The sequence below is a fragment of the Aythya fuligula genome, chromosome 14, assembly GCF_009819795.1.
Source record: "Aythya fuligula isolate bAytFul2 chromosome 14, bAytFul2.pri, whole genome shotgun sequence".
In the NCBI taxonomy this organism is placed as follows: domain Eukaryota; kingdom Metazoa; phylum Chordata; class Aves; order Anseriformes; family Anatidae; genus Aythya; species Aythya fuligula.
Window position 1 is genome coordinate 11139950 of NC_045572.1, and position 14026 is coordinate 11153975.

The window sequence follows — 14026 nt, forward strand, 5'->3', positions numbered from 1 at the left end:
CTGCCTCATGGAAAGTGAACGTCGTTCACTTTCGGAAGGTGTGTGTGGCGCGGAGGGAAAGCATGAAGCAGTAAAACAGGAATTGGTTTTCCCTCTGCCCCTGCTGACGCAAGGCTCACACTGCTCCCTGCTTTTGGGCTGGGGACAGCGGTGATGTGACCCTGGGGAGCTGCGACCTGCTGCTGAGCCATGCTGGCATCCCAACATCACACCCAGGAACCCCCACCCCCGTGGAGACCCATGCACGGGGTCATCAGCATGCCCTTGGCTTGGATCAGTAGTTCTCTGAGACGTGCTCACCCAGCCTGCAGCGTGCAGGTGATTTACTTTTTGCCCCCAGGGCTCAGTCAATACAGGAGAACCCACGTTATCAGCACGCAGTGTTTGAGGGAGCGTGTGAAGGTCGGGGTGTCCTTGCCTGGCCCTTCCCGAGAAGGGCTGCGCCGAGTGGCTCTGGGCAGCTCGGAGGCATCCCCACGCGTGGTGGCGAATGACCACGTCCTCCAGCTTGGCACTGCTGGGGAAAGTGGCAATGCCTGGCAGCAGCTCCCTGCCTCGGGGGCCTGGTCGGAGTCCCTGCAAAAGCTGCCTGTGATTTGTGCGGCGCTGGTGCAGGCTTGCATGAAAATGAAGCGTGCTGGAAGCCTGCAGCCTGGGCGCAGCTGCCTCTGCAGCGCACACGGAGGCAGCTCCCCAGCAGCCGGCAGGGAAACTGGCAGCCTGAGGGTGTTACGGGATGGCTCTGTGCCCCCACACCTCCAGGGTACCTGGGGGATGAGGTAGGGACAGCGCTGGCCACCTCCCCTGGGCTTGGGAGCAAACGCTGCTCCTAAGTGGGCTCTGGTGTTGCCCCTCTCTGCCCCACGTGCCGTCAGGGTGGGATGCCTGGACCTGAAAAAATGCAGTGTGTGCCCCTTCCAGAACCCCCAGCCCCGTACTCACCCTATAGCCCTCGCCTCTGCCGTCGAGTCTCTCCCTGAGGACAGTCCAGCTTTGTCCTTTCAGCCTTGCAGAATGCTGGAGGAGGGCAGCCAGGAGCAGAGGCTGGGAGACGTGTGTCTGAGGGCAGCAGGCTGGCTGAGACTCACGGCAAGGCTTTGGCACTGGAAAGGTTGAAATTGCACATGAAGACACAAAGAACAGAGGGAGAACAGATGGGTCAGTGCCAGCCTGGATGAGCCGAAGTGCTCCTGATTTTGCTGCACGCCCACCAGGCGCTGCCTGCCTGGGATCTGTCCTGCTCTGCCCCTGGAAAGGGCAGCCCGGGGCAGGACGTGGTGGCCGGGACAGGTCTTTTTCCATGGAACTGGCTCCTCTGCTTTCCTTTACTGGGTTTACGTGAGTTCCTTCCCTGGTCAGTGAACGGTGGGAAGCAGCTGTGTTCCCTCTCAGCCCTGCATGCTCCACCCTACCTGGTCGCAACCTACAGAAACTTCTCCTGTGCCAGTGGCTGTGCTGTGCCTGGGGCCTCTTGTTTTCCAGGGAAGCGCTGGGGCCGGTCCCCGTCCCTGTTCCTGACACCCCTGAGACCGCCTGTGTTTCTCCAGGATTCCCACTATTGTTCGCTGGTCTCTTCTTTGTGCCTCATAACAGGAAAGGACTTTGTTATGAAGGGCAGCATTTCAAAATCCTCTGCTCTGAATAACCACATGTGGCCGTTCCGAGCTCTGCTCTCATCTGGAGAGGTTCATGGGGCTGTGAAATGATTCACGTTGGCCTTCTCTCTTAATGTCTCTAGAGGAGAGGAGCCAGATTGGTTTGAGCTCGGGGTGAAATTGGCTGCTCCGGGAGCTCCTGCGGCCACCGGGTAGCCCTGGTGGACCCCGGCTGCCTGCCAGCAGCAGGGCAAGCACCCGGTGTTGGTGGTGCTGGCTTTTGGGGAACAGGCTGGAGGGCCCCACGCAGCCCTTGGTGCATCACTTCCAGGCAGATGAGTAAAAGCAATAGAGAAAGTAAAAGCAATAACCGATCATTCAGCCCTCGAGCTACCTTTTATCTGATTGCGAGCAGAAACCACAGCAGTGGTGCTGCGTAGTATGGGAAAGAGCTTTCTGGATTTAGAAAGGTCAAGAAACATCCCTGGGCTTGGGTCTCCCCCCTCCCTTTGCTGCAGTGCCTGGGTCTTGCTTGTGAGCACTGCTGCAGCGTTGGCTGCCGCTCACCCGCTTCCCTCGAAGTCCTGCTCCCCTGGGAGCAAGCCCAGATGGGAAAGAGATCTCCTTGTCCCACTGGAAGGGGACGGGAGGTGCTCTTTCTCATGGGTCTCATTCAGATCTACTTGAGTGTTAGGAAAGGGCCTGATCTGCACCGCTGAGCAAGTCGTGGGGCCTGACCCAGCCCTCTCTGGGGCTGCCCTGACCCCGTCTGGGCTGCTGGAGGTGTCCTCTGGTGTCCCCTTGGGTTTCTGGCCATGACTCCTGAGCAGGAACCAGCTGGTGTTTTGCATTGCAAGAGATGCTCAGTTAATAGCTAAAACCCCAGCTGGTGCTGTGCCGGAGCAGCACAGCTCTCCTTCCACAATTACCTGCTCCCGGGGCAGTGCTGCATCATCTGCATCAGTTCAGCACATCTGCTGAGCACCGAGGTGCTCCTGCCCTTGGTGGGCCGGGGTCCTGCCAGGATGAACCCCCCCTGGATGGCTGTTCCTCTTGCTAATTGCTTTCCCTGCACTCTTCTGTCTCCCTGTGGCTTATCAAGGTCCTCCTCTTGCAGAGCCCCATTGTGCAAGCTCCCAGTTTGTCCGGGAGCTGCGCTTCTGTTTGTGTAAACAGCACAGCCCTTTTGGTGTGTCTGCAGAAACACTGCTACCACGCCAGGTGCATGTTTTGATATACACCTGCAACCGTGTTTGCTAAATGTTGTCCCTCTCCACTCTTTATTATTGACTTGGAAAGTGAAGAAGAGTTGCAGTTTGCATTTGTTCTGGCTCCTCCGTCCTGCTGTGTCTCCTGGGGCAGCTTCCTCTGCCTCTGGTCAAGCCCTGCCTGAGCATGCAGGGAAGTGTGATGGGGGCTGAGCCTCTTGTGTGGCTTTGTCCTCTGCCTCACCTCCCCACGTTCTCCTTCCCATGGCTTCAGAGCCCGTTTTGGGGACAGAACCAAGGGCACGTGCACGAGCACAGCTTCTCTGCGGGCATGTTGAGGACAGGGAATGAAAGGAGAGCTTATCTGCAGGATGGAAAGTTTCTGGGCTATCGGAGAATTATCAGGCACTGCCTAGAGGTTAGATTAAAACCTGGGAGCAGCAGCTTGCATGGCAGCAGACAGCACATGTCCCTGCTCTCCTTATGCTCAGGGGAGGTGAAGGAGGTGCAGGCTGACCTCTTGGGGATGTGGGATACCACGGAGCACACCCACATCAAGCCTGTCTTCTCCTTGACTGTACCCTACCAGGATGTGCCCCAGGGTTGTTGGGCTCAGGGTGGTTATGGGTGAATTTTTGGCTTCAGTTTTGGGTGGTTGTTTGCATTCCTAAAACCGTTGCCAACCTAATTTTGGTTATTCTTGCTTCTTTCCAGAGATGGGAATGGAACTTGCTGTTGGCTGAGCTCGCTGCTGATGCTGACCCAGAGCCGCGACGCTGGGGCGCGTGTTGGAGCCGAGAGGGGAACCCGCAGAGGCAGGATGGGGACCCAGAGCTCTGCTCCTGCAGGGACTCACAGCGTGACCACAGGTGCCCTGACACTCTGCGCCCTGGGGACAACACCCCCTTGTCCCCGCTGTGACAGGCAGCGACATTTCCCCAGTGCCCGTGGCCGTGCCAGCGGCCTGCCCCCAGAGAGCAGGGCATGGCCAGCTCCTGGGAGCAGCTGTAAATAACAGCTACACCCCCGTGTTGTGTTTGTTAGCAAATTCTGATGGCAAAGTGGTCCCCATTACCCAGAGAAGCCAGGGATGCTTTGTGATCATGGTGGTGCCCAGCCACCTGGCGTAGCTGAACCTGGGCCACCAGCACGGATGGAGGCAGGGCCCCCACTGGTGCTGGGTTGTAAAGAGCAAGGGGTGCCTGGGCAAGGACCTGTTGCTGGGGCATCCAGCTCGGTGCTTAATGACTTGCAGGCTAAATGAAGGTCTAGAAAATGAGGTCCCTACCCCTGCCCTCCTCCCAGGGACGGACCGACCACCAGGGTGCTGTGGGTGAGAAGGCTCTTACCTCTGGAGGGCTCCGTCAACCAGCGAGGTCCCCTTCCCGTTCCTGATCTCCAGCTTCAGGCTTTTCCCCTCCTGCCCCTCCTGCCTGTTGGGGCCCTGCCTGCAGTTCCTGCCCCTGGGCCGCCCCTTCTGGGGGGGTGACAGGCAGGAGCTCCTGGCTCCCCCCGTCCTCCAGCAGTGCAGCAAGTGCTGGTAGGCCACCCGAAAATCCCTGTTGAGCGTGCCGTAGAGGATGGGGTTCAGCGCCGAGTTGGCGTAGCCCAGCCAGAGGACGATGGACATGGGTGCTCCTTTGACGCTGTTGTTCCCCCACACCCCTCGGTACGTGAACACGGTGAAATAGGGGAACCAGCACACCACGAAGGCGCCCAGCACCACCGCCAGCGTCACGGTGGCTTTGTGCTCCTTCACCATGGGTGGCATGGGGCTGTTGCTGCTGCAGCACCAGGTGTGGTTAATCCTCTTGGCTTGCTCCCTCGCTATCTTGAATATCCGGTAGTAGGTGACGCACATGATGACCAGAGGGATGTAGAAGGTGAGCAGGGCGTCCACCAGCCCGTAGATGGGGTTAACCTCCAGATCGCACGTTTTGGTGCAGTTGGGGGTGGTGTTCTGCACGGCCGTCCCGTTGGTGTTCCAGCCCAGGTGGATGGGCAGGAAGGAGACCATCAAGGAAACCGCCCAGATGATGACCAAGCCCACGGCCACCCGGGAGGGGGTGACCACCTGCCTGTAGCGCAGCGGGGTGGTGACGGCGAAGTAGCGGTCCAGGCTGATCATGAAGAGGTTGAGGATGGAGGCCGTGCACAGCATGACGTCCAGGCTGGAGTAGATGTTGCACAGGGTGCTGCCGAAGGGCCACTCGTGGGTGAGCTCGTAGAAGGCGGAGAAGGGCAGCACCAGGAGGGCCAGCAGCAGGTCGGTGATGGCCAAGGAGACGATGATGCAGTTGGTCAGGCTGCGGAGCCGGCGGTCCAGGGTGACGGCCAGGCAGACGACGATGTTGCCGCAGAGGGTGAACACGATGAGGATGGTGAGGAAGGAGCCGACCAGCAGCTGCAGGGGGAAGCTCATGGGTTTTGTAGCGTCTGTGACGTTGTTACACGGATCCATGGTGCGGTCGCATGGATGGAGCGGTCCTGCTCTCACCTGGCTCTGCGGGTGCTTGGAGTGAGCCTCTACCAGGCAGCCCTAGAGCCCTTTTCCAAGCCAATTTTGGGCCTGCAGTGACTCGGAGAACACTGCAGTCATCTTCACGTGTTCAGCCTTGTCTGCTGGGAGTGTCGTGGTCTAGGAAAGCCATGGCCCTGCGACTTGCTGCTGCCAAGTGGCTCATCTGGTGCTGGAGCTGATCCCCTGCAGCAGCTGCTGGTGGGTCTCAGCTGCCTTCTTCACCTCTCCTCGGTGAGGTTGGGTCCCATTGGGTCTCACACCTGCCTCATTGTGTGCTCGGGCTGGAGATGGTGGCTGGCAGTGCTCTGCAGGGACAGAGCTTCACTACTTCTTGAGGACAACCTGCAAAGAAAGCATCAAGTAAGGGCAATGGTCCCTTGAGATTCCCATCACCAGCCCCTCCAGAAATAGGGCATCTGTGCCTCCCTGGGCATTTCAGACCATTTAGACCTGAACCAGAGAATCCCTTGGCAGCTGGGGACACTGCCCAGCCCTGGGGCACCCACGTAGCGTAGCGATGGTGAGCGAAGGACAGGGGTTTCTGAGGAAATGAGTCCCTACAGGCTGGTGGTAAAAAGGGGGCCAGGAAGAACAGAGGAAAGAGTTTTCCTGAGAAAGCAGCACGCTTCAATTATGCAACCTAGTAAAATTAGTCATTGCTGCATGGTTTATGAAGCTCCACAGCTGATCTGTGCCTGTAACTGGGCTTTGAAGTGTCCCGTGCCTCGTGCTGGTCCCTGCTGTCAGCAGCTGTGCTGACTCGAGCATCCTGGAGCACAGATCCCTGCTCTCTCCATTTGGGGTCCTGGGGGGAGCAGGGAGCCCCTCTGAGCGATCTGACACCCGGGCAGGAGCTGGCTGAGGAGGCTCTGCCAGCTCCATCAGCTGCTCCTAACGGTGGCTGAAAGCAGCCAAGAGCTTCAGGGAGTGCTTGGATGAAGCTCCTGCTGTGGGGCAGGGGTTCAGAGTGGGGAGCAGCCCTTGCAGGTTTGCTTTTTATGATTACTTTCTGCCTGGATATAAATAATGAAAAGCTATTTTTTTTTTTTTTCTCCAAGGGCAGAAAGCACACAACAAACCCCTCTAACCTGCACGAGGGCTTTCAGCAACCCGTTAGGGTGCTCTCCAGGACCTTGTCGCTATAGGTTCACAGGGCTCCTGGCTCTTTGCTGATGGCAAGCAGCGAGAGTGTCGGGAAGGGGCTCAGAGGAAAAAACAAAACACTGCAGGGATCAGCAAGAGGGGCTGGGAGCAGGCTGGGGAGGAAGGGGCTGGTTTTCTGCAGGGTGCAGAGATGGGGCAAAGTGAAGAGACTCCAGGAGAGAGGAGGTCCTGGGAGAGGCCGCTGGTGAGATTATAACATGCTCACTTGTCAAGAAAAAGATAATGGCACGGAGCGGGCTGGGCTGCTCTTCAATTGATGTGTGCCTTTGACTCAAGGTTAAAGGCAAGCGAGCCAAGGCAGGGAGCATCTGGGAGCGAGTGCCAGGGTAAATAAGTGCTGATTGCCGGGAGCCACGTGGGGATCGGAGGTGACACCTGCAGCCCTGCTGCTTCGAAGGGAATTAGGAGTGAGTGTGAAGTGATGAACCGGCCCGTGGGATGCCTCCTGCTGCATGGAGCGAGCCTGGTGCCAGATGGGGGGGGTCTTGGGAATTTGGGTGCTGGGGTGAAGCCCGCTGGGAGCTGGATGTGGTGCTTTCAGCCGTGGTGGCGGCGTGCAGAGCGTTTCCTTGCCTCCCTGCAGCGCGGGCTCTCTCCGCAGCAAGCTCTTTGTTCGCGCACAAAGGGAGCGGGGAACGAGCCGAGCGCTGCCGGCTTGCTGCTGGCAGCCAGGAGAACAGGTTGTTCGCGGAGAAGGGTATTTCCAAGAGAAAGGGATGTTTTTTCATTACTCCTAACGCGCTGGAAATGGCAGGATAAATTATAGGGGGAGTAGCACGCTTAGAAAATGCCGTGGGTGGATCGCAGCCTCCTCCGTGGCTGCTCCACCGCACACCAACAGCCTGCTCCTGCTGCCGGCTCACGGGGGCTGTGCAGGGGGCTCAGCACCCACCGTGGTGAGCCTGCCTGGTGGCTAGGGTCACCCCAACTGTGGGCCAGGGAGCCTGGTTATGCTGCCGAGACCCTCATGGCATGGTCTGCTCCTTCCCCTGTGTTTCAAATCCCCTCGTACAGGCAGCGCTGCTGATCCTGCAGACCGGGTCACCAACAGTTTTGTTTCTTATTGCTTCTCTGATTAGCTCGGGGTGAGAAGCAGACACTTTATTTTTCTTGGGCAGGGAGTAGGAAGCATTTCCAAGTGTGATATGGAGCTGCTGAGCCACGGGGTGGAGCATCCCCACGGAGCTGCCAGGAGCCTTTGCTCCTCCACGGGCTGGGGCAGGACTCGTGGGGCGGATGCAGGATGCAGCACCATGGGCTGGGTCCTGGCACGGTGCTCGAAAGGCAAAACCTGAGCTGGGGAAGGGGGTGGGAGAGGTGCACAATGCCCAGGGTGAAGCACCCAGCTCGGGTTGCTCTCCTGCAGCACTGTCCCTCTGCCACTCTGTCTGCTCAGCTTCATCCAACATGCGGGTCCTCAGTTCCCGTTGTATTTCAGCAGGGTGAATTTATGTTCTCCTCAATGTACGCCCAGGGTGGCCGTTTCCCATGGCAGCCCTTCTAGCAATGGGCTGCATAAATCACACCCTGCCGGCCCTGTCTCATCGGCAGGTTTTACACCTACCTGACTGTCTCCATTAGCACGGCCTGGATGTGCTCGTGGACAAAAATCTCCCTCCAGCCAGCGAGGGAGCAGAGGAAGGCATCGCTGCTGGTTGTCCCTGTAGTGCCTTTCCCAGCGGTGCTGGGGCTCTGATGGATGCTATCGCTGCTGCGAGACCTGGTCAGGCTGCAGCCATTTTCCTACAGACATCCTAGGGTTCCCTAAAAGCCTGGTACTTCTCCTGTGCTATTTTGGCTGCTCCCAGTCCCTAAGTGTATGAATTTGTGCCAGCCCATTTTGTTTCTGTTGATCTTTGGGTCCTTTGGTTCTTCTCCTGCAGCACTTCAAGTCCCCTGCCTGGTTCAAAAGTTCTCCCAGGCATCTCACTAGTGCATTTTCTTGAAGGGCTTCCATTTTCTGAGCCAAGACCACTAAGGATAACCATTAAATAAATTCCATCTCTAGACTAATGTTTAAGGAACTCTATTAACAGCCTTCCCCAGAGCACTACTGATCCTCCTGTTGCAACGTCCTACCGCCTTCCCCATTAGCCAGTTTAACCTCCTCACAGTCCTGGTAGTAATTCCTGCCTCCTGCCCGAAGGGTTATTTTGTGCTCTGTGGAAGCCCATGTACGACTGACCCACTGCATTTAAAATATAAACTATCTCCTCCGGGGAGGAGGCTGTGATTTATCTATGGGAAATTTCTCTTGCACTTTCCCTTCCTCTGCTCCCCCTGCCATTCATCTCAGCAGCCCTTCCTTTGGCGCTGTTTGTTCCAGCTCTCTGTGCGCTTTTGCAGTGAGGCTAATGGGACAGCATCGGTAATATGTTTGCTGCTCTCCATTCATGTGGTTCTACTTCTGCCTTAAAAGGTTCATTGCAAATCTGTTAAAAGCTTAGGTTGAAAGCAGATAGATGGGCAGGAGGGAGTGCTTGGCGAGTGCCTGGGCATGGCAGCCTGTTGTGGGGAGCGTTTCCAGGTCCCTCAGACCCGAAAAGTCCCTGCCTTCTGTTGGTGTGTGTCCGAGCAGGGCGCTGGCACAAGTCACTTAGGAGCAAAGCAAATTCCCCGGCCCCACGGAGCTCGCAGCATGGCATCATGACTTTTTCCAGAATGGTGCTCGAGTGTTTAATCAAGAGATTAAACAGCTGGGTACACTGAGAGGTGCTTCTGGCAGGGCTGCATGGCAGGGCGGGGGGGATTTCTGCTGGGTTAAGGAGGATGTTTGAGGTTTGGTGGTGGGGAGCAGGCAGGGCTGGGAGCTGCCAAAGGGCTGTTCCCACCCTGTGCCGGAGCCGTGAACCTGTCTCACAAATGGGGGAAACCCAAATTCCCCAGAAGCGTGGCTCGAAGGCAAGGTGAGGGTGCCGCGGAAGCCAGCTTGTCATGCTGTCTGCGGGGGCTCACTGAGGGTGTGGGGTTGTTTCTGGTTTGTCAGAGCACCCTTTTGGAAGGGCTGTGCTCCTCCCAACGCCCACACTTGTGGTTTTACCCCTGGAACATCCCTGGCCCCCTTATCTCCATCTCCCCCTGCCCTCTGTGCACCCACGCTCTGATGGGCACATGCCAGCTGTGGCTGGGTCCTTTTCCAGCCCCTCTGCACCCCTGGGGCTGGGGGACAGGCAGGGGGGTCCCACCTGGCAGCACCCCCAGCACTTTTATCCCTGCTCCTCAGTTCCCTCTGCTGCCTGTTGCTCTCTCTACCCCGTCCCAGCCTGAAACCTGACTGATGCACAGCAGAACTTGCTGCCTACGGTGTGAGCAGAGGGGCTGGGGAGGCAGGACACGATCCCCCTCCCCACCACGCTCCCAGCCCTCTGTCCTGTCCCCCCCGGAGGGCAGGGGATCCGTGGGCGAGGGTGTTTGGGCCCTCTGAATGCAGAGAGCACCAAGGGTTATGCGGAAATGGGCAGAGAGCAGGCAGCGCTTGAAAAGTTTGCTCTGTGGTGACTGCAGGAGAGAGGTGAAACTGAAAACAAGGGTGCCGGGCTCCTGGATGTGCTTCTAGCTGCACGAGTCATGGCAGAGATCCCACATCCAGCCTGCTGCCCCAAACCCACGGCTGGGTTGGAGTCCTGAGGACAACACCCCCCTCCTGTGCCTGGTGACCAGTCCCAGATACCAGTGGAGACACTGGAAGGACTGGCTTAGGTGCAAGAAGTTGGTTTAGGAGCAAACCTTGTGGGGAGGTTTCTGGGGCGAGATGCTTCACTCCTGCCGGGCAGAGCGCTGCCTCTGCACCCCAGGAATGCTGTACCCAAGACCCTTCTCTTCAAGAGGTCTTGAACTATCAAGAACTAAAGAACTATCAAGAACAAAAACTATCAATGCCCGATAGTTTTTGTTTTGTTGGTCCCCACCAGCAGAAGTCCCCAAACTGCCCTCTGCTCAGGGCAGTGTGAGGGGACAGCACGAAGGTGAGGAGCGGCACCGGCCTCACGCTCTGAGCCAAGCAGGGGGTGCCCAGCACATCCCGACCCACCGACCCCTCCGAGTTCTCACCTAGAAAGCCATTCACCAGCTAACAACCACGAGGAAAAAGAAGCAGGCAAAGCTTTACCTGGGAACGGCGCCGGTTTCCCGCAGCCCCTGGAGCAGGTGGGAGCCCCAAGTTTCCCCCGGCGTGCGTGGCTTGGTTTGTGCAGGGAGCAGCGCGTGTGCGAGCTGGGGCTGCCTGCTGCCCTCCCTCCTCCTCCTCGCCTACCAATATCCAGGCAGCGCGCTGACTGCAACATGAGTCAGATCACAAGGGGGTGGGATCACAGCCTTGAACTCAGACGTCGAGGTTATCATCCGGCAAAATTTGAAATGCTGAAAGGAGTCGTGTTGCGGGCACGCAGTGTGTGGGGCTCCCCTGAGCCGTGCCAGGCCCAGCAAGGCACTGGGTGCCTGCTGATGTCCCTCGAGCAGCCCCTTGAGCTGCTCCCCATTGCAGACAGGAGCTTGCTTGCTGCTGGAGGTCTGATGTTGTGGGTCTTGGCGTAGAGCTGGTTTTGTGTTTAGTGTGAGCCCCCAAACACATCCGAGCCTGAAGCTTGGGTGTCTGAGGTGCTTCAGAGGCTGCAGGGCTCTCTGGCTGAGGGGTGTCAGGGGTGTCAAGGCTCTCTGGTTGCATGGGGAAAAGAAAAGGAAAAAGGGGCAGAAACCTGCAGACTTGAAGCAGCAGGAGGAGCCCATGCTGCCCTGCCAGTGCCTGACAGAGGCTCCAAGAGCGTGGCCAGCAGCAGGGATGCTCCAGGCTGGGTGCTGCCCTCGGGGCTGCACCAAACTGGTGGAAACTGTCCCCTGCACGTGCCACTCGGAGGGCTGCGGGGGGCATGCCAAGTGACAAACAGGCAGTGGCAGCCTTTCCTGCTTCTCATATATTTCTTTTATGGGTTTCAAAGCCTTGTGCAAATATTAACTGCTGGGACAGCTGTGCAAGGAGCTACTTCCCCTTTTAGCTCTTGCCCTAGGGCTGGGCTGGCAGAAGAGCTCTGGCCAAGCCTGGCCATCCCGATGGCTCCACGTGGCTGGGGTGAGCAATGCCGGTCACTTCTGTGCCCCCAGCAAATAGCGAGGGGCTGACGTGTCTCACTGAAGGCAGGATGAGGCCCTAGGATCCCCAGCTTAGGCAGAGTTGGATCTGGCTCCTCCACCAGCCAGGCTGCGACGCCCCAGTGCCAAAAACGTCCCTGCCTCAACCCCAGCCAAAGAGGGACACCAGCCGCCCTGGCACACACAGCAAAACACCTTTGATGTGTTTACCTCTGCAGTCCCAAGCACGGATCTATCTTTAATAAGCCGGGGGTCTGCTGGAGCTCCAGTTTTCCTGCTGAGTGGCAGTGCTGTGGTTCAGCAGGGACGCAGAGCAGCTGCTGCGTGGTACGGAGGGAACCCTCCGGCAAAACAAGATTAAAATCCGCTGAGGAATGTTCCTCAGCCAAAGTCACTAGGGTATTGACTTCTATCCTTTGGCTGTGCTCTAGGAGGGATTTTTTTTTTTTTTGGTCTGGAAGTCTCAGGCTGTGAAGTGCTTTGTGGGAATAAAGGGCTCTGGCTATTGGGCCAGGGTCCCCCAACTCCCTCACCCTGATCCCTCCCAGCGCAAAGTCCCTGCTGCCTGGGGAGCAGGAAAGCCACATGAGCTGGGAGCTGGGTGTGCTCCGTCTTTCCTCGGGGAGCCGGGAGAATCCAAAGCCTCCTGCAGCTCCGTCACCCCATGGGCTGCAGCGGGGGCTGTGTGCAAGGTGCTGGCAGGGACATCTGAGCCATCACCGCCGTGCTGCTGGTGTCACCGGGGCTTGCCAAGAGCACGCAGACGTCGGAGAAACTCATGGACTGGGACTGAGAGCCCCAAATGGGCTGTGCAGAGCTGTGGTGTGAGTAATGGGTCAGGAAATGAAAAGGTTTTCTGGCATCCCGTGCATGTTTAAACAGCAGTTTATTAAATGTGACGGCAATGCTGGGAGCTGGGATGCTGGGAAAATGCAAGAAAAGCCAGGGAAAGTCTGGGACTTCTGGAACAGGGATGCAAGATTTGGCAAATGAGAGCTCCTAGAAAGCCTTTGTGGAGGAGTTGTGCCCGGAGGGAGGCAGCAGATGTGGGGGACCACCGTAGCAGGTCAGCTCGATAGGGGCCGGGGGAGTCCCAGTGGGATCCCGATACTGCTGGGAGAGCCTGCGCTGGCGAGGTGGGACTTGTGTTGAGCTGTTTCCTAACCAAAATCTGTAGAAAGATCCTGACCCAGACATAGGAGCTGCTCTCCGTGGGTGGATGGGAGAGGGCAGTAGTCCACTCAGACCCTCAGAACATGCAGTGAAGCTAAAAGTCAGGGATTTCCCAGATGTGCTAAAGTGGGTTTTATTAATTACTTAGCTTGTTTTTTCCCCAAAATATATTCCAGTAAAATCCTGCCATGGACAAAAAGGTTAACTACAATAGATTTTCCTGCTTGGGGCTGTGGAAGCTGAAGCACGCTTATGGGAATGGTCGCTGCAAGGGGAGGAGGCGCAGAACAGTGGCAGGGAGTCGGGCACCAGGGCCTGGCCAGCGTGGGAGGGACCCGTGCTGGAGACACAGCTCTGCCCCACGGTGACCCAGCTCTAGAGCAACATCCTGCTGGGAATAACCTACTTGAAGCTATATACACGGGTTGCCACTAATTCTGGCTGTTCCAGGAACATCTCTGTCCCCAGGCACCTTTGTCATACCGGGACTGGAGAAGAGAAGGGTGCTCAAACCTTTCCCACCCTCCTGGGTGTGTCACTGGCGATCCCAATCAGACTTAGCAGGATCCCATCTGCTGCGAGATGGTGTCAGACTACAGACACTGTCTGTGCCATATTTCTATAGCTTCTTAGTGCAGAGAGGGGATGTTAGAGGTTTATTTCCAGTTTTCTGGTCTATTTGTTTAATACAAAACCCTCCCAGCTCTAACGAGGACTGGAGCGTGCTAGCTGGCTTCCCACTAGTATTAAGCATCCTGCAGGTGGCTGAGGGCTCACATTTTCCAGCATCTCCACAGGCCAAGGAGGGTCCTCAATTCACACCCTGCTGCAGGGGACTGGGTGACAACAGGGGCTGTGGCAGCCTGCTTATGCTGCTCCGTGGCTGGCGATGGAGCTGCTGCTGCGTGTGGGAGAGGGTAAAGAAGCAGGGGATTTTTCTGCCCTGACCCACGTATGAATGTCTTCTGATGCAGGTAGGGCTTCCTGAGGGTTGATCTTGGCTGATAGGGGCCTCCTCCTCATCTCCTGGGTGCAGGAGGACTTCCTCTTGATGGAGACTTCCGTGGCTGAAGTGCTCCGTGGGTGAGGGGCACACAGGGTGTGCAGGGCCTGGAGGATGTGTCCCCTGAGAAAAGTCCGACAGAGTTTTGCAGGACCAGACACCACAACCTACCTCTATTTCCAGGTCTGCCTACCTCCGGGAGGAAAAGCAGCCAAGAGCTTAGGTTGCAAAACCAAAGATTAATTTAAGCTTACTCATCATAAGGACCATCATGTGC

General features: G+C 57.4%; 1 protein-coding gene across 1 annotated transcript; it reads right to left on the reverse strand.

The window, feature by feature from the left end:
- Positions 1–1042: 1042 nt before the first annotated feature.
- HRH2 (histamine receptor H2) lies at positions 1043–10666 on the reverse strand. The gene is made up of 3 exons (XM_032197016.1): positions 10597–10666; positions 4153–5666; positions 1043–1103 (listed from the first exon to the last, which is right to left on the reverse strand). Exons 2-3 carry the CDS (start codon positions 5262–5264, stop codon positions 1085–1087), a joined length of 1131 nt encoding a protein of 376 aa, XP_032052907.1. The 5' UTR covers positions 5265–5666; positions 10597–10666; the 3' UTR covers positions 1043–1084.
- Positions 10667–14026: the final 3360 nt, after the last annotated feature.